Below are 20,757 nucleotides of genomic sequence, written 5' to 3'. Positions count from 1 at the left end.
TGTTCGGTTGTTGGTACATGGGGGGCCTTTGAAAGCTTTTCCCCCGATTACCTTGGTTCCCGCTATTGTTCCACCCTCCTTGATTTGTTGTTGTTGCCCCAATTATTGCTACTACCATTCCAATTTCCTTGGTTGTTTTGATTACCCCAATTGTTGTTTTGATTGTTGTTATTCCAATTACCTCCGCCTTATTGTTGATTGCCCCAATTTCCTTGAGGGCGCCATTGTTGATTTGAAGAGTTACCTCTATTCCCTTGGTAGTTGTTGACATATTAGATCTCTTCGCTTTGATCATCATAGCACTCATTTGAATAACCACCACCATCATTATTGTTGTCATATTGTTCACAATTACCTTGAGGTTGTTGTCCTCTTTGCCTCCTTTTCAACATAGAAACACCTTCCATTGCATTGACTTGGTGCGGGTTTTGGACTTGTTGCAATTGCGCCTTTGCCAAATGATTCATAGCTATTGTAAGCTCGGTGATGGCTTGGCCATGATCGTGCAATTCCTTATGCAAATGGATGACCGTGGGGTCACCTTCAGGAACATTTGCTCGACTTTGCCATGCCGAAGAGGTGTCGGCCATTTCATCAAGTATATCACATGCATCTTGGTAAGAAAGTTTCATAAAGTTCCCTCTTGCCAATTGGTTCACAATGCATTGATTTGTGGTGTTGATGCCCCGATAAAATGTTTGTTGAATCATAGCCTCGGTCATGTCGTTATTAGGGCATTCTTTCACCATTGTTCTATATCTTTCCCATATCTCATGTAAAAGTTCCGTTGGCTCTTGCTTGAAAGCTAGAATTTCATCCCGAAGAGCTGACATATGACTTGGAGAGAAGAATTTGGTAATAAATTTGTCCGCCAATTCATCCCATGTTGTAATAGAATGATTTGGGAGCCTTTTTAACCAATCCAATGCTTTACCCCGAAGAGAGAACAGAAAAAGCCTCAATCTCAACGCATCCTCGGACACATTTGTCTGTTGGCTACCCCAGCATGTATCTACGAACCCCTTCAAGTGCTTGTAGGCATTTTGATCGGAGGCACCCGTGAAATACCCTCTTTGCTCGAGCAAGGTCAGCATAACATTTGTGATTTGAAAGTTCCCCGCCCAGATTCGAGGAGGAACAATAGCACTGGCGTATCCTTGATTTGGTAAAACTCTAGGATCCACTCTCGGTGGTGCCGGAGGAGGGTCTGGAATGTTGTTGTTCTCATTTGCATTTACATTGACATGTCGGCCTCTCCGTGGAACTTGAGGTAAGACCTCATCTAGTTCTAGATCCTCTACCTCCTCCCCCGCTATCACATTGCCGAGAGGGTCATTTGCATTAAGATCCATTGTACCTGATTGATCGACACAAAAAAAATTTGTAAACAAGAAGGAAAGAGAAGTACAACACAAAACTAACTAAACAGATAGTCAACACCGTAAGCTCCCCGGCAACGGCGCCAAAAAGTTGATCGCTGCCGACTCGACACTACACTATGGTAGGAAGAGCGGATTGCAATAGCTTTTACCCGAATAGAGGTCCGGGATCGAATTTCCACAGGGAGCTAGTAGTGGAGTTGTATTTTCTATCTAGCCTAGAGTTGCGGTTGTGCTTCTAATGTCACTTCAAGCATATTTTGAGTTTTTGTATTTATAACTACTATTATAAAACTATGGATTAAAGCTAGATTATGCTAGGAGAATATTGCTAAGTTGTAATTATTGGGAAGGAAGAGCACTAGGGTTGTGGCATTACTTTGGTGGCTAATTGACGGGTAGATGTTACTTAGGTTCAATTGACTTATTTGAGGCTTATGCTATACAATTTTACTCACTCTCACACCTCTCGGCAGAGAGAGTGATTTTGCCCAATTGACTCTCTCGAGACCAATTGGGTTGGCAAATTAGACCAAGCAACTAGGGTTCAAGTAGGGTGATTACTCTCTCGAGATTTAACCCGTTAATTGGAACTATCATTTCTCATGAGTCTATCCCAATTCCTTTTTGGGTCAATTTTGAGGTCATAGACTCTCTTTCTCAAGAAGAATTAAACCCACAAAGCTTGAATTAGTGTTTTCAACCACCAATTCTAAATTAAATCATAAAATCAACCCAAATAACAAACACTCATAGTCAATTTAACCCTAGATGGCAACACCCATCAATTACCCACACTAGGGTTGAGCCACAACCCTAGCTAATGGGTTTAGCTACACATAATTAAAGAAGAAACTGAAGAAATAGATGAAGAACTACACATATTAATTAATTACTAAGAAGAAACTACAATAATCTATTGTTAATAGGAAGCAAATATGCCAAAAATGGCTACAACACCAAGCGCAGCTGTTCTTCTATTCTCAGATCTGACCGCTCCCTTAAAAAATTAGTAAAATGTTCTATTTATACTAGGCTGGAAAAACTGGACAAAAATACCCTTGTGGGGTTAGTAAGGGCTCACAAAACGGACCGCGACCGCATTGGCTCTTGGGCTTCAGTTGTTTGATGACTTGAACTGGGGGATGCGGACCGCGTGGGAGTGTACCGCAGTAGTGAAGGCAACTGGCACGGTCCGCGCAGACGTGACCGTGGACCGCGTGAGGACAAATGCCCTTTTGTTGAACCCTATGAACGCGGACCACACAGAGCAGGAGTGCGGCCGCGCAACTTCTCCGCGGGCCGCGTGAATCCTATCGCGGCCGCGTGACCTTAAGTTTGAAAATGTCCAGTCTCTGAACCTCCTAGTGCGACCGCGGTCATTGTTACGCGGTCCGCACTAGGCCCCTTTTTCTTCACTTCTCTTGGTCTTTGATACTTGAGCAGGTTTCACTCCTTTTTGAGCCGATCTTTGACATTTCGTCACTTTGTCAATCAACCCTGCAATCAAGCACATCTTGTGAGCATTTTGGGACTGTTTTTGTATCAATTTATACTCAAAGCATAGGCAAGTAGGGATATAAACACTTTAAAATCCTAACTTATGAGCTTGCACGGTCGCTCGATCTTTATTATTGGAGCGTATCCGTGATCAACGGTTTGATGATCCCCATTTGTGTGTCCTTAGAGACACGGTGCAGCGTGGATGTGCCAAGAAGGTTACCTTAGGTGATGATGGAGTTTTGAGATTGCAGGGGCGAGTTTGTGTGCCTAATATGGATGGGCTTTGAGAGTTGATTTTAGAGGAGGCCCATAGTTCCCGGTACTCTATTCATCCAGGTGAAGCGAAGATGTATCAGGATTTGCGGCACCATTATTGGTGGCGTAGAATGAAGAAGGATATTGTTGCATATGTGACTCGATATTTGAATTGTCAGCATGTTAAGTATGAGCATCAGAGGCCTGGTAGATTGTTTCAGAGGATTAAGCTTCCCGAGTGGAAGTGGGAGCGGATCACTACGGACTTCGTTACTGGACTTCCGCTGACTCGGAAGAAGTTTGATGCACTTTGGGTCATTTTTGATAGGCTGACCAAGTCATCGCATTTCATTCTTGTGACAGTCTCCTATTCATCCGAGAGGTTAGCTGAGATCTATATTCGGGAGATTGTTCGCCTTCATGGTGTGCCTGTGTCTATCATTTCGGAACGAGGTACGTAGTTTACCTCGCGTTTCTGGAGAGCAGTTCAGCGAGAGTTGGGCACTCAGGTGGAGTTGAGTACAGCCTTTCATCCCCAGACGGACGGCCAGTCCGAGCGGACTATTTAGATTCTGGAGGATATGCTCCGAGCTTGTGTCATTGATTTTGGAGGTTCGTGGGATCAGTTTTTGCCTTTAGCAGAGTTTGCCTACAACAACAGCTACCAGTCGAGTATCCAAATGGCTCCTTATGAGGCTTTGTATGGTAGGCGTATCGATCTCCGGTTGGATGGTTTGAGTTGGGAGAGGCTCGGTTGTTGGGTACGGATCTGGTTCAGGAGGCCTTGGACAAGGTCAGGATCATTCAGGAGAGGCTTTGTACGGCTCAGTCTAGGCAAAAGAGTTATGCAGACCGCAAAGTTCGAGATGTGGCTTTTATGGTTGGTGAGCGGGTATTGCTCCGAGTGTCGCCTATGAAGGGCGTGATGAGATTCAGGAAGAAGGGCAAGCTTAGCCCTAGGTTCATTGGTCCATTTGAGATTCTTGATCGAGTGAGAGAGGTGGCTTATAGACTTGCATTGCCACCTAGCTTATCAGTCGTGCATCCAATATTTCATGTGTCTATGCTTCGGAAGTATCACGGCGATCCATCCCACGTGTTAGATTTCAGTACTGTCCAGTTGGACAAGGACTTGTCTTATGAGGAGGAGCCGGTGGCTATTCTAGACCGGCGGGTCTGTTAGTTGAGATCGAAGAGTTTTCCTTTGGTTCATGTTCAGTGGAGAGGTCAGCCTTATGAGGCATCGACCTGGGAGTTCGAGTTCGATATGCGGAGCCGTTATCCGCATGTATTCCCTGACTCAGGTACTTCCTTCTTTTGTCTGTTCGAGGACGAACAGTTGTTTTAGAGGTGGAGAATGTGACGACCCAAAGGGTCATCACCTGTTTTCTTACCCATTATGTTCTTCCGAGGCCTTGAAAACCTCATTTAGAGTCGCTTCGATTTGCTTGCGCAATCCGGGCGCGTAGCCGAAAAGCTTAAATACAAAATTCTATGAAAAATGGTGTTGACTTTAAAATGAATAAATTTGACTTCGGTCAATATTTTGGGTAAATGGACCTGGACCCGTGATTTGACGATTCCGGAGGGTCCGTAAAAAAATATGGGACTTGTGCGTATGCCCGGAATCAGAATCCGAGGTCCCTAGCCCGAAAAATAAATTTTTAAGTGAAATTGTTTTCAAAAATTGTTTAAGGAAATTCGAAGTGAAAACTGATTAGAAAGCAATGGTATCGGGCCCGTATTTTGGTTCCGGTGCCCAGTACAGGTCTTATATATGACTTGAGTCATTCCTGTGAAATTTGGTTAAAACGGATGTCGTTTGACGTGATCCGGGCCTTAATTGAGAAATTTGATGTTTAAAAGGGTTTTGAGAAATTTTATCGATCTCGAGGTTTAATTTGATGCTCGTGATGTTATTTTGGTCATTTGAGTACACAAATATGTCCGTAAGATGTTTTTGAGGTTGTGTGTATACTTGGGTTGGAGTTTCGAGGGCTCAGGTGAGTTTCGAATGGGCTCCGGAATGCCTTAGGCTTAGAAAGTCAGATGTTGCAGGTTCAGGAAGTTGCAGTCTCTGAACCCTCTAGTGTGGTCCACGAGAAATCGTGTGCGACCGCGGAGGGGCCAGCGCGGCCGCAGTCGCCTTTGTGCGGTCCGTGGTGGAGGTTGTGCGACCGCAGTCGCCTTTGTGCGGTCCGCCCAGGGTGCTGAACTGCAGGTCTTCAGGGAGGGGCCAGCACGGTCGTGGTCGCCTTTGTGCAGTCCGCGGTGGAGGCTGTACGGCCACGGTCCATTTAATGCGGTCCGCACTGGGGGTCTGAGAGGGGTATAAATAAACGGGAATTTCAGTTATTTTTTCACTTTTTCAAAACCCCAAAACATAAGAGGCGATTTTTCAAACAACCTTTCTTCTCCAAAACGTTGGTAAGTGATTTCTAACTCATTTTCTTCACTCCTTAACATCTTTTAACATGATTTCAATTTCAAATCAAAAATTTTCATGGGGGAAATTGGGTGTTTTGGGTAGAACCTAGGTTTTCTAAAATTGGGGATTTGGACCTCTTTTGAGGTCCGATTTCAAAACAAATTATATATTGGGATTCGTGGGGGAATGCATAATAGGGTTTTGGTCCGAACCTCGGGTTTCGACCACATGGGTCCGGGGGTAATTTCTGACTTTTGGGTAAAACTTTAGAAAACCCATTTTCATGCATTGGGGTTGATTCACTTAGCACTTATTTATGTAATTAAGTAACTTGTGACTAGATTCGAGCGGATTGGTGGTGGAATCAAGGGGTAAAGCTATAGTGAGACTTGAGTGGTGATCAAGGCATGAAGTAAGTGCTTGTTCTAACCCTAGCTTGAGGGATTAGGAGTTGAGTCCTATTTGCTACTTGCTTCTTGTTGAGTACGACGTATAGGCATGGTGACGAGTATTTATACGTTGGTGTCAAGCATGACTGTGAGTCTTAAATTGAAAGTTGTTGTGTTCTTAAATGACACTTGGGTGCTTTACTTAATGAACTTCTGTGATTGAGCATTTTCAATAATTGAACTGAGTACAAGTTGAGTTGAGGCTGGTTATAGCTGATTCTCTCTTACCGGGATGACTAATTCAATATTGTTGTTCCCTTGCCGGAAAAATTATAACATTGTTGTGTTCCCTTGCCGGGAAGTTATTATATTTTTTATGTTCCCTTGCCAGGATTTCTTGTGATTGTGTGATGAAATGTAAAAGGGGGCGGGTGGTATGCCTACCACGAGATATAATGAAATGGGAGCGGGTGGTACGCCTACCACGAGATATAATAAAATGGGAGTGGGTGGTACGCCTACCACAAGATATTATGAAATGGGAGCGAGTGGTACGCCTACCACAAGAAATAATGAAATGAGAGCTGGTGGTACGCCTACCACAAGATATAATGAAATGGGAGCGGGTGGTACGCCTACCACGAGATATAATGAAATGGGAGCGGGTGGTACGCCTACCACAAGATATACTGAAATGGGAGCGGGTGGTATGCCTACCACAAGATATACTATAATGGGAGCGGGTGGTACGCCTACCACAAGATATGAGAAATGGGATCGGGTTGCATGCCTGCAACAAGATGAAACTGAAAGTGAAAGTTGTTTTATTTCTCCTTATCCGTGTTAGAAGTTAAATTGTAGTTTCCTTACTATTCTTTAGTATTCTGTTTTATCTGCTACCCCTGAAGCATGTTTCCCCTTTCCAAGCTTTGATTGCTTATTACCTGTTTACTTTTCTGCCATATAGTATATAACTGCACAGGTTTATTTGGAGTCTGGTTCTAGCCTCGTCACTACCAGACACTTACCAGCACATGGGGTCGGTTGTGCTGATACTACACTTTGTGCTCTTTGCACAGATCTAGGTCTTGGACAGCAGCAGTAGTACGGGAGCCAGCTTTCAGTCCAGTGAGACACCGAGGTAACCTTGCAAGCATCTGCAGGCCCGGCGTCTCCTCTATCTTTATTTCAGTCTGTTATCTCATGTATTCGAGACAAACAGTTTATATTTTTCTTTCAAACGACTGTATTTAGTACTCTTAGAAGTTCGTGAGTAATGTGACACCAGTTCTTGGGTAGAGGCATATGTTGATTTCCGTATTATTGTTCGGTTTCTTTAATTTAAGTTTTCCGTACATTTATTAAATTTCGATGTTTTCATGCTATCAATGATAATCGTTAAAAGAAGTGATTTGTTAATGAAGTAGGCTGTTAAGGATTGGCTTGCCTAGCTCACATTAGTAGGCGTCATCACGACTCCCGAGGGTGGAAAATCCGGGTCGTGACAAGTTGATATCAGAGCCCTAGGTTACATAGGTCTCACAATTCACAGATAAGCTTAGTAGAGTCGGGCTTATAATAAGAGGTGTGTTGATTCACATGAATACTCCAGTGTAAATACTTCATCCTCAAGTAGTAAAGAAAATATTTCTCTGTCAAATATATCTACCTCTGTCTCTACTTTCACATCTGCATCCGATGGAAATATGGTTGAACTTTTGTGGCACAATAGACTAGGACATGTTCCATTTGCCAAGATGAAGGGAATTAATGAGATACCTGTCAAATTCACACCTACACAACCTTTTCTTTGCCCTATATGCCCAATGGCCATACAAAGCAGACTACATTTTCCGGAAAGAACCACTCTTACAACTAAATTTTTAAATATTACATGTTGATTTGTGGGGACCATATCACATTGCAACTCATGATAGACACAAGTATTTCATCATCTTTGTAGATGATTACAGTAGGTGTACATGGACACATATGTTGAGTTGTAAGAGCAATACTCTACAAATCATAAAAGCTTTCTTTGTTATGGCGAAAACTCAGTTTAACACCTCTATCAAAACTATAAGAACAGATAATGGGATTGAGTTCATCAATTTGGAAACTACCTCTTTCTTTCAATCTTGGGGAGTTAATCACCAAAGAACCTGTCCATACACACCTCAATAAAATAGGGTAGTGGAGAAAAAACATAAGTACTTGTTAGAAACAGCAAGAGAACTGTTGTATCAATCAAAACTACCCTTAGGGGTTGTTTGGTTGGAATATGATTTATACCGATATAAGTTATGTCAGTATAAGTTATATTGAGATAAGTTATGCTGGGATTAATTATGCTAGAATTGTTGTTTATTCATTGTTTGGTATGTTGTATTAAGAATGACAATTGCATAATTTCTAAGAAGGTATAAGCTATACATGTACTAATTACCCCACCTTCTATAAGGTATAAGTTATCCCAGTGTTAAAATTAATACCAGGATAACTTATACCTGGTTTGCTAACTAAATAGAGTATTAAGATGGTATTAAATTTTTATACCACCCTTATACCTTCTTATACCTCATACCAAATAACCTCTTACAGTATTGGGGAGAGTGCATTCTTACCTCCACTTACATAATAAACAGATTACCTTCTTCTTCTCTCAAAGGCAAATGCCCTATTGAGCTACTCTATAAGAAAAAGCCCTCCTATTCACATCTCAAGAGTTTTGGTTGCATGTGCTTCCCTACCACACTTAAGATTCATAGGGACAAATTTGAGGCTAGAACTCTGCCTCATGTGTTTGTGGGGTACCCCTTTGGGACAAAGGGCTACAAGGTGTTAAATCTAATCACAAAGAGGATCCATATTTCAAGAGATGTAGTTTTCCATGAGGATGTCTTTCCTTTCACCTTGCTTTCTAAGTCAAACAAAGTTTTTCCTTCATTTCCCCAAGTCAATACAGACTTAGCTTCTGATTTCTTTCCTCCCAGAGAAACAGTCTCAAACCCATCAAACCACCATCACAATGCAGTGTCACCTGAACCTTCACATAGGCAGTTTTCACCACAATCCATCTCCAACAGGACACAGTTCACAGAGTTCAACCACAGTGAACACATGTCAGCTAACAATGAATACCAAGAATCTTCACCCAATACAGGCAGTCCAAGCATTGCAAGCTAACAAGAGTATCATTTAGGACCCACACAAACTAGACCCTCTAGAACACACAAAATTCCTACATACCTAAAATATTATAACTATTCTCTTCCTAAGCTACATGACCTACAACATCAATCTTCTCCACAGACTGATTTTTCAAATGACGGTAACTCTTCTCTTTCTTTTGCCACTTATGTATCTAATGCACAATATATCTCTTAATATGTTAAGTTCTGATAGTCAGCAATTGATAAGAAATATTTCATATGAACGTGAACCTGCTTCTTTTGAAGAGGCAGCTCTAAGCCCTGCATGATAATCAACCATGAATCAAGAGTTTGAGGCTTTGATGGTTAACAATACATGAAGTCTTGTACTACTGCCAGTTGGTAAAAGTGCAATAGGGTGTAAGTGTGTGTATAAAATAAAATATAAGTTTGATGGTAGTATTGAGAGGTTTAAGGCTAGATTAGTGGTAAAAGGATACACACAAAAAGCAGGAATTGATTACATAGAAACATTCTCACCTGTTGTAAAAGTGACAATTGTGCGAGCACTAATAGGGACTATTGTGAAGAAGGGTTGGCAGATGTTTCAATTAGATGTAAACAATGCCTTCCTTCATGGAGATCTATATGAGGAAGTATACATGGAGGTGCCTCAGGGCCTAGTAGTAGACAGGCCAGGTTTAGTATGCAAGTTGAATAAGTCTCTATATGGACTCAAGCAAATATACAGGCAATGGTATGAGAAATTGACTACAGCTTTATGTTACAAAGGATACACACACTCACTGTTGGACTATTCCTTATTTCACAAAAAGAAGGGACCTTTAGTGGTATTTGTGGCTATATATGTAGATGATGTTATTGTAACAGGGACTCACCAGGAAGAGATTGATTCTTTGAAGAGTTTCCTGCGTGAAACTTTCAAGATAAAAGATTTAGGAAGGTTACACTACTTCTTAGGAATGGAAGTACTTTACAAGGAATATGGAGTGCTGATATCTCAAAAAAAAGTTCACTATGGATCTGCTGAAAGAGATTGAGTGTGCTCAATATTCCAGCCTAACATCACCTCTTGATCCCTCTACAAAGCTGAAGGCAGATGAAAGTTCATTGTTGATTGACCCTTCCAACTACAGAAAACTAGTAGGTGAGCTGAATTTTTTGACAAATACAAGGCTTGATATATCCTACATTGTCTAGCACCTCAGTCAATACATGTAATCACCTAAAAAAAACTCATTTGAAAGTTGCATATCATGTTCTGAGATATTTAAAGGGTGATCCAAGCCTGAGGATATTCTTTTCCAACAGTAGGGACTATGGAATAAGAGCTTTTTGTGACTCTGATTTAGCAGCATGCCCTGAGACTAGAAAGTCAGTCAGTGGCTTCATTGTGTTGCTTGGAAACAGTCATATTGGTTGGAAATCAAAGAAACAGTCCACCATATCTTTATCTTCAGCTGAAGCAGAGTATAGAGCAGCTAGACAAGTTGTGGGTGAACTAGTTTGGTTGGTTACACTTCTTGAAGAGTTAACTATACCCATGAATCTTCTCATTCCGTTTTGTGACAGTCAAGCTGCCTTGCAGATAGCCAGAAATTTAGTGTTTCATGAACGCACAAAACATATAGAAGTTGACTGCCATTTTGTTAGAAACAAGCTACAAGAGGGACTGATCTCTTTACACCATGTGTCCACCAGCAATCAGCTCGCAGACTTTTTCACTAAGTCCTTAACTGGAATCAAACATTCAGACATACTCAGCAAGTTGGCAGTGCATTCCTACCTTGCAACTGGGGGAGGAGGGGTATTAAGATTAGTTATACATTTATCTCTTGTATTTATTTTCCTCTTCCTTTTTCTCCTATTTTTTTTCCAGTTGGTTAGTTTTGTTAATAGCTGTTCGTTGTTAATAGATGTTAATTGTTATCAGTTAGTGGACAGTTGTTGCCAGCTGTCAAGGGAATGAGTAGGAAGAGCCATGTATATGTATATAATATTTGGACATTTTTTGTAAGGTGGAATATTCAATTACATTTTCTCCAATTATGCTTCTCGAAGCTTCTCAGTTCTCTCTTCTCTCTTAGCTAGGGTTATTGCTTTTCCTCCATTGGAGCTCGTTTGAGCTCAATTTTATTCTCTTTCATTTACGATTTTGTTAGAGATAACAATAAAACCCTATGAATTTTAAACTATGAATCCGCCTTTATAAATATATTTTTTACTTCTACAGAAACTTGAAATTCTGATGAACAGTACAATGTCAATTTTCAGCAATATTACGAAATTCTAAGCTTTAGTCCAAGTCTCTTAGGTAATGAGTATTACGGTATATGCTTTTATTTAATGTCTAAAATATATAAAAATCAAAAAAAGGTATAGAGTAATCTGGACTACTTCGCCCTCGAAATAAGAAAAGAGGAAAGAGAAATAAAAGGTAGTAACACACGAAGGTTAACAAGGATTATTAAACAACTAAGTAAAGTTTTTTGTGTGTATAAGAGATGGAACCGTCTAATTTTGACCGAATCAATCATACTCAAACGAGAAAAAAACATAGTCAAACAACAAGAAGTCTTTCTTTCTTTTAAAGCATTAAATAAATAAACTACTATAACCCACTAGCTGGCATGTGAGTTCCATCACAGCAAAACTCGAAAATTTGTTACTTGCAAGATAGATTTTTTATTTTTTATTTTAAAAAAAAAAATCGAACCAAATAATTTAGGAAACAAAATAATTCAGAGATAGGGCTTTCAAAATTTCACACACATACTCTCCAATAACTTTTTCAAATTTAAATTTGATTTGAAATAATTTATGCTATGTACATACAATATAGAATATATTATACAATTAAATTATTACAATTAATTTTAGATTTAGAAATAGGTAACCTAATAAAAATTACTATAATTAATTCATTAGTATAAGTTTAAATTGATAAATTATGTAAAGAATTGAGATCCAAATCCACACGCCCATGACTCGTCAGCCAGTGATGTTAGCTTCAACTGACAGACGGTTACTTTATCTTTCCCTTCCCAAACCAAAATCTCTGGCCTCCCTTATTTTCTCAGTCTCTCTCTCTCTTTCTCTCTCTGTCATTTACAGTTTCAAAAGAAAAAAAAAATAGAATCAATATGTCACAGCGTCGTTCATTTCTCTCACGAAGAATCCTTAGTCGATCCTTTACATTTTCCAAATCCTTCAAAGAATTCAAACTTCCAGAAACTTCTACTCAATCGGATTTCGCTGTTTTTAGCGGCGGTTCGAACAAATTAGTATTAGGAGGTGAAAATGACGGCGCCGTCGAATCGGATTCCGGCGATGCCACGTCATCGTGGTCAAATATGTTGCCGGAGCTGCTAGTAGATATCATACAGCGAGTGGAAGCTTCTGAGGACCGCTGGCCGCTCCGTCAAAATGTCGTCGCATGTGGATGTGTGTGTAAGAGATGGCGGCAACTTACTGAGGAAGTTGTTGAGTCGTCTCTTCAGGCTGGAAAAATTACCTTCCCTTCTTGCCTTAAACAGGTGCTAATTACTTTTTTCAAATATTTTTTGTTGTTTAAGAAAAAAATAAAACGATTTTTAAAAATATTTTCTGTGATTTTCCGTAATTGGAGGTTCAATTGGATATAATCTAGGTCGTTTGAGCTTTAATCTGTGCTTACATTGTGAGGGGAATTTGTTGCGGGTAATTTTTTTTATGCTTTTTTATAGTTCTCATTGTTGCATAAGCTTAATTGTCGTGGTGTTCTGATAAATGAAGCACTGAGGAAAGGGAAAGAGTTCGTACTTTGGGTTGGGGTTGGGGGGGGGGATGAAATGGGCCTGAGTAGAGCTGAATAGAAATAGAGGATTTATGTAGCCGTCATAGTTGATTGATTTTAGTTCCGTAGTCAAGTGAACTTGTTGCTTTGGAGCCGGGAGCAAGGGACAGATCCAGGATTTAAGCTCTACGGGTTCAACCTTTAAGGTTTTAGTGTTGAACGCGTTGTATTTCTTAAATTGGGTTCATATCTAGTATTTTTGCAATTTTAGTGGATTCTTACATAAATTTTTGCTATGCATCGAAAGTGCTGGGTTTAAATGAGCCCGGTGCCCCTCTGACTGTGAGTGCAAAGGGACTCTCTTTTTAGGTGTTTGGATTGTCCGTGTTGGATACATGCTAGGCTAAATCAAATTTTTCCGGAGAGGTTAGTAGGCCAATTTTGATTATGGTTTAATTTCAGCGAGCTGAGTCCATCCAAACTTGATCAACTCGTACTACACAGGGTTTCCTGTATGTGCAAAAGTTGGGCCCATAATAGTTCTGATAGAACATAGAAGAAGCAATCCCAGGGAAAAAAGGGAAATTATTTTACTGTTCTTTTCGAATACTGGGTTTGTTTTAGTAATTATTTCAGTTGAAAGAAATATTGTAGCTTGATCATCTGTGTAATGTATGTAATTAGGAGCTTAGCATACCTCATTCTTGTAGTGAAAATTCTCTAAGCATTTGTTATTTTTAATTCTATAGTATTTTAAAGTGATGTCTTTTCCCGTCTCCAATTTTCTACTGCAGCCTGGGCCTCGAGACTCTCCTCTTCAATGTTTCATAAAACGTGACAAGAAAAACGCCACATTTTACCTGTATCTTGCTCTTTCACCTGGTGAGTTCTTACTTTAACAAATATTATTTTCAGGAACCTAACTTTGGGAAATTGGCTGCTACCTGCAATAATAGATGCTTGACTTGATGAAAACATGATGGTTGGACTGTACTTTAGGTGTTAATTAGCAACTGAATAGTCATACTCTTTATTAAAATACCTATGAATTTTTTCTGGGTCAACTGACTTGGTCTATGTTTTCTTGTTAGACTTTATTTCAGCAGAGACTATTCAACTGTGCATGTGCTATTGACTTATTAATGGAAGTCTCAATTGTCTATTGTCTACATGCTGACACCTATCTTTATCGTGCTCCCAATTTTCTGTCGTAAAGATTTGAAATTATTCCTAATCATCTTTATTATCTTAATCTTTTTATTAGAATAGTCGAAAACATTAGAAAGTTTCCCTTGCTTAACAGTGTACAGAGTCTACAAACCTTCACCGTCTTTAAGATCTATTTTTACAAGTACGATAAAGAAGATTCATTATGCTTGTTTATTTTAATTTCACATGTTATTGAGACTCCTTGTAATAAAAGACTGCTGTATTACTGCTATTTTACTTAAGCTATCAGCTTGAAGGATGCCTTGAGTCTGATACTCCAACTACCAATACATATTCTTTTTCAAAGACATATGGAGTCACCAGTTATAATATGTTGCTCTGTTTTAGAAATTTCTCTGTGATTTGACTGTTTTTCTCGTTATTTATCTTTGGCAGCATTAATGGACCAGGGGAAGTTTCTCTTAGCAGCCCGGAGGTACAGAAATGGTGCTCACATTGAATATATAGTATCTCTTGATGCAGATGATTTGTCTCAGAGAAGTAACGCATATGTTGGGAAGTTAAGGTAAAAATTGGTTGACCCCTGAAACTGAACACTGAGGAAAGCAATTTCTTTTTTGTAATATGTGTTTATCTCTGCCAGGCTAAATGAGTCTGAAGGGCTAAAGCTAAGTCCTAATGATAAAAAATATCAAAGTTCTCAGTAACATGTCTAGTTTCATACATGTACCTTGACAAGATGCTGATCAAGGACTTAGGAGAATTGATGTTTGTACAAAAATATAACATGATGTGGCTAGAACTTGGTAGAGTACAATTGAAAAATTACATTATTATTTTGGTTCTTTAAGATTGACATAACCTAAATTCGAATGAAAGATGCCCGGAGTGTATAATAAATAGTTATTGTGATTAGAGTATCATGTACAAATGGATTATGTTTCATGAATCACAAGGCGTTTCACCCTTCTCTTGCTTCTTCTTATTGCATGTTTTGCTGATCCTGTAAGTGCCTTTTCACAAAAGAAAGGGGAAATAGTGGAATATCCAACCTTCAAAGTCTGATCCACAGAGATGATTTCCAATACTAAAAGATATTCTAGATGCGCAACATGTGTCAGTAGTATCAAATGTGTTTTTCTTCGCGGTGCGTCTGTTAGATACATACCTTGTTTTCTTGTGAGATATTTGGGGGACACAGATTAGAACCCTAAGTCTGAACCCTAACTTATTTTGTTGATCTTAAAAGGATTGATTTGGTGCTATTTACTCGTCTCTTTTTCAAAGTATTACAACTTCAATATATCCAAGTCTCAGAACACACAATTGTTTGGTATATAGATGTTTGCCCATCTTTGCTGCTATGTAATGGGGAACTCTAATCCCCATCTTTGCTGCCATGTAATGGGGAACTCTAATCTTGCTTTTACAATGCATTAGTTTTCTGAGTATGTGAAATCATACATTCATACTGCTTCTGATCATTCATACAATGTTGGCTTCAAGTGTTGGTGTTCCTGTTTAGTTAGTTTTTTCATGAAACCATTACTTTAATAGAAATATGACAGATTAATGACAGAGGAAATGTACACTTTCCTATTATAGATTGTCATTAAGGAATCTGTTCTATCATATAGAAATTGATGACGCGGTTAAATACACAGCTGTATCCCCCCTTAACGGAAGTTTGTGCTGATACCCTTTTCATTTAGTGGCCCAGAGAAGGTTCTTAAAGATAGCCCCGTTAATTCTATTTCTTTCTTAAGGTTTTTGTCCTGCGAGGAGGTTAGAAAGTTGAAAACTTTGCTTGGAGCTTTTTGTTAAGTTCACTCCTATCCATGTTTTTTAACTAGATTTTCCATCAGGTCTTGTGTTCAATGTTGTTAGCTGGAGAAACAAATGTAACATCAGTGGAAAAACCAATACAACTAAGCATGTCATGTCACTTGTCTGCTGGCAAGCTTCTCTTTTCCCTTTAACTTGCATACCCCACCCCAATACATGTATTTACCTGTCGTTATGATATTCGAATAAGGGGAGAAAAAAAGGTGTGTTTTGATTTTCATTTTAGTTTGTTCATTCATGTTCTAACATTCCCACTGAATCCAACTAACAGGTCGGACTTTCTTGGGACCAATTTTACCATATATGATAGTCAACCCCCACACAATGGGGCAAAGCCATCAAGCAGCCGGTCTTGTCGTCGTTTTGCGAGTAAGCAAATTAGTCCCCAATTACCAGCTGGTAATTTTGAAGTTGGACATGTTTCCTACAAGTTAAACCTGTTGAAATCAAGAGGGCCAAGGAGGATGCTATGTTCACTCAAGTGTCCCTGTCCTGGAGATGCTGTTATGGACAAATCTCAGGATGCTCTGAAGAAGCAGCAGCTTGGTTCTGCAGAAAACAGCGGCACTATTTTGAAAAATAAAGCTCCACGGTGGCATGAGCACTTGCAATGTTGGTGTTTAAATTTCCACGGCAGAGTCACTGTTGCATCTGTTAAGAATTTTCAGCTAGTTGCAACACTGGACCAAAGCCAGCCTGGTGGAAAAGGCGATGAGGATACAGTAATCCTTCAGTTTGGGAAGGTAGGAGATGATGTTTTTACAATGGACTACAGGAAGCCTCTGTCTGCCTTCCAAGCGTTTGCAATTTGCCTGACCAGCTTTGGCACAAAGTTGGCCTGTGAATAGATTCTTACTCTTAATCGTTGCAAGCATGCTTGTAATGCACAACGGAACGTTTTTCGTTTAATTTAATATTCTCTACTCGTTGCTACCTGTGTAATTTAGAGCCTATTTGGATTGGCTTAAAAAGCTGGTCAAACTAGCTTTTAAGCCATATTTAGATGTTGGGACGACAACAACAACAACGACCCAGGAAAATCCCACAAGTGGGGTCTGGGGAGGGTAGTATGTACGCAGATCTTACCCCTACCCCAAAGGGGTAGAGAGACTGTTTTCGAAAGACCCTCGGCTCAAGATAATAAGAAAAACCAGAAAAACAAAAGGGGAGAATATTAGTTTCACCACAGAGATCATAGGAAAAATAGGAACCTAAAATGCATAAGAAAAATACAAGACAGAAATGATGGCTAGTAAATAGATCTAGCACTGAAAAGAGAAAATATTAAGACACGACAATGCCCCTAGTAATTTTCGATTAAAACCTTACCAGACTAGGCTCACAATGGAACAAAGTAACGCAAGACTCAACTAGCTCCTAGCCTACAACTGTAATATTCGACCTCCACAAATTTCTATCAAGTGTCATGTCCTCGGAAATCTGAAGTCTCGCCATATCCTGCCTGATCACTTCTCCCCAATAGCTTAAAAAAAAGTTAAAATTGGCTTAAAAAAAGCCAAAATCCACAAGTTGGCTGATCCCAACTTTTTTTTAGCTTAAAAGCCAACTATCTTTGACCAAGTATTTTACCCTCTTATCCCTAATAATATTTATTATTCCAAAAATGTCCTTCACAACAAAATCTCAATTTAACTCTATTCTTTCCCGTTCTCTATTCCTACGACTTCCTCCCTTGTATTTCTTCATTTTGCACTTTTTCTTTCTGGTTCTTCTCCGATTGGTAACACTTGATTTGATTCACATTTTGAGTTTTTACTTCATTTTTTTGTCCACCGCCACTCATCTAGATGGGATTATCTAAAGTATTTCCCAACTGTTTTCTTTTCATTTCATACTATTTTTTTATATCAATAATCATACAATTCATATGTTTCGCCAGTAAGCTTGGAATTTCAAGAAATAAATAAAAAATTTACATGATTGAAAGAAGTGAATAATAAGAGTTCAACAACAACAACAACCCAGTGTAATCCCACAAGTGGGGTCTGGGGAGGGTAATATGTACGCAGACCTTACCTCTACCCGAGGGGCAAAGAGGCTGTTTCGAGGAGACCCTCGGCTCAAAGAGGCAACAAGAGACACTATATTAGTACTATCAATAGACTCATAATAAAACAACATAAAATACCATAAAATCCATAACATAACATAAATACCATAAAAACAAAGTAACTGCAATATAAGAGATATAGGAAATACGAGAAAGATGTAAGGTATTAATACACAGCAGATAAAGCCCATCATCAGTAGTTGATCAATAGCATCTTAAGACTAACTCCTAACTGGCTAGTCTCACTCTAGTACGCTGTAAAAAGACATCACAATTTCCCCTAACCTACAACCTTAATGCTCGATCTCCACAATTCCCTGTTTAGGGCCATGTCCTCAGTAACCCTAAGTCGCGCCATATCCTGCCTGATCACCTCTCCCCAATACTTCTTAGGTCTCCCTCTACCTCTCTTCGTACCCACCACCGCCAGTCGTTCACACCTTCTCACCGGTGCATCAGTGTTCCTCCTCTGAATGTGCCCGAACCATCTGAGTCTTGCTTCCCGCATCTTGTCCTCCATGGGGGCCACACCCACCTTCTCTCGAATATCTTCATTTCTAATCTTATCCTTCCTTGTATGCCCGCACATCCACCTCAACATCCTCATATCTGCAACTTTCATCCTCTGGATGTGTGAGATCTTCACCGGCCAACACTCGGTCCCATACAACATAGCAGGCCTAACCACTGCCCTATAAAATTTACCTTTCAGTAACAGTGGCACTTTCTTGTCATACAGGACTCCCGACGCTAACCTCCATTTCATCCACCCCACCCTATACGGTGTGTGACATCCTCGTCGATCTCCCCAGACCCCTGAATAAACGACCCCAGGTACTTGAAACTACCCCTCTTAGGGATGACTTGAGAATCAAGCCTCACTTCCACTCCCGCTTCCGTCGGCTCTGTCCCAAATTTGCACTCAAAGTATTCCGTCTTCGTCCTGCTCAACCTGAAACCTTTGGACTCAAGGGTATGTCTCCAAACCTCTAACCTCTCGCTGACGCCGCGTCGTGTCTCGTCGATTAGGACTATGTCATCAGCAAATAGCATGCACCATGGCACATCCCCTTGAATATGATGTGTTATAGCATCCATCACCAGGGCAAATAGGAAAGGGCTGAACGCAGACCCTTGGTGCAACCCCGTAATAACCGGAAAATAATCGGAATCGACTCCTGTTGTCCTAACCCGAGTCTTAGCTCCATCATACATGTCCTTAATCGCCCTAATGTAGGCAACTGGGACCCTTTTAGCCTCTAAGCATCTCCATAATACCTCCCTAGGAACCATGTCGTACGCTTTCTCTATATCGATAAACACCATGTGGAGATCCTTCTTCTTATCCCTGTATTGTTCCACCATCCTCCTAATAAGGTGGATAGCTTCTGTGGTAGATCGCCCCGGCATAAACCCGAACTGGTTGTCTGAAATAGACACCGTCCTTTGCACTCTCATTTCTACCACTCTCTCCCAAACTTTCATAGTATGACTTAGTAATTTAATACCCCTATAGTTGTTACAGATCTGGATATCGCCTTTGTTCTTATACAACAGGACCATTGTACTCCACCTCCACTCTTCGGGCATCCTATTAGTCTTGGATATATCATTAAGCAACTTAGTAAGTCATTCCAAACCTGCTCTACCCACACACCTCCAAAGCTCAACCGGAATTTCATTTGGTCCGGTAGCTCTGCCCCATCTCATCTTACGCATTGCCTCCATGACCTCATCGACCTCAATGTCCCGACAATCACTTAGTTCATGGGGGCTATCGGCGTTCCTCAATTCACCTAGTACAATATCCTTATCCCCTTCCTCATTTAGAAGTATATGAAAGTAGGTCTGTCATCTCCTCTTAATCTGGTCATCCCCCAACAAAACTTTATCGTCCTCATCTTTTATGCACCTCACTTGGTCCAAATCCCGAGCCGTCCTCTCTCTCACCTTAGCGAGTCGGAGTAACTTCTTCTCCCCACCTTTGTTCCCTATTTCCTCATACAAACGAGCAAAAGCTGTCGGCTTTGCCTCCATCACTGCCATCTTTGCCTCCTTCCTAGCTACCTTATATCTCGCAATGTTCGCTCTCTTCTCCTCCTCTCAGTGCTCCCCACTAACCGCAGGTAAGCCACCTTCTTCGCTTTCACTTTACCTTGTACAACTGCATTCCACCACCAGTCTCCTTTGTGGCCACCGGTGCGGCCTGAAGATACCCCTAACACCTCTCTCGCCGCCTTCCTTATATAGTCCGCCGTCGTCGACCACATAGTGTTTGCGTCCCCACTACTTCTCCAAGCTCCCATTGCCGACAACCTTCCTTCCAACTCCTGGGCTTTAACCTTAGTCAAGGCGCCCCACCTAATCCTCGGGCGGCCTCGTACTGACCTCTGTTTCCTTCTTATCATAATACTAACGTCCATCACCAAGAGCCTATGTTGCGTTGCAAGGGTCTCACCTGGGATAACTTTGCAATCCTCGCACAACCTTCTGTCGCATCTCCTGAGGAGGAGATAGTCAATTTGAGTCTTCGCCACCAAACTTTGGTAAGTAACCAAATGCTCCTCTCGCTTCGGAAAACTCGAGTTTGCAATCACTAGATCGAATGCCTTGGCAAAATCCAGCAGTGAGGTGCCCCCTCCGTTCCGTTCCCCGAAACCAAAGTCGTCATGCACCTCAGTATAACCACCTGCAGACGACCCAATATGACCATTGAAATCCCCTCCTATGAATAACCTCTCGGAAGGTGGAATACTACGAATAATGTCA

At 40.6% G+C, this 20,757-nt stretch overlaps 1 protein-coding gene across 1 annotated transcript; it reads left to right on the top strand.

The window, feature by feature from the left end:
• Positions 1–12,192: 12,192 nt before the first annotated feature.
• LOC107792621 (tubby-like F-box protein 7) lies at positions 12,193–16,856 on the top strand. Its single transcript, XM_016614858.2, has 4 exons — positions 12,193–12,663; positions 13,697–13,784; positions 14,508–14,637; positions 16,189–16,856. The coding sequence occupies exons 1-4, from the start codon at positions 12,271–12,273 to the stop codon at positions 16,763–16,765; spliced, it is 1,188 nt and encodes a 395-aa protein (XP_016470344.1). The 5' UTR covers positions 12,193–12,270; the 3' UTR covers positions 16,766–16,856.
• The last annotated feature ends 3,901 nt before the right edge of the window (positions 16,857–20,757 follow it).

This window comes from Nicotiana tabacum, chromosome 10, assembly GCF_000715075.1.
Source record: "Nicotiana tabacum cultivar K326 chromosome 10, ASM71507v2, whole genome shotgun sequence".
In the NCBI taxonomy this organism is placed as follows: domain Eukaryota; kingdom Viridiplantae; phylum Streptophyta; class Magnoliopsida; order Solanales; family Solanaceae; genus Nicotiana; species Nicotiana tabacum.
Note: the sequence above shows the minus strand (reverse complement) of the source record. Positions and strands in the feature narration are given on the sequence as shown.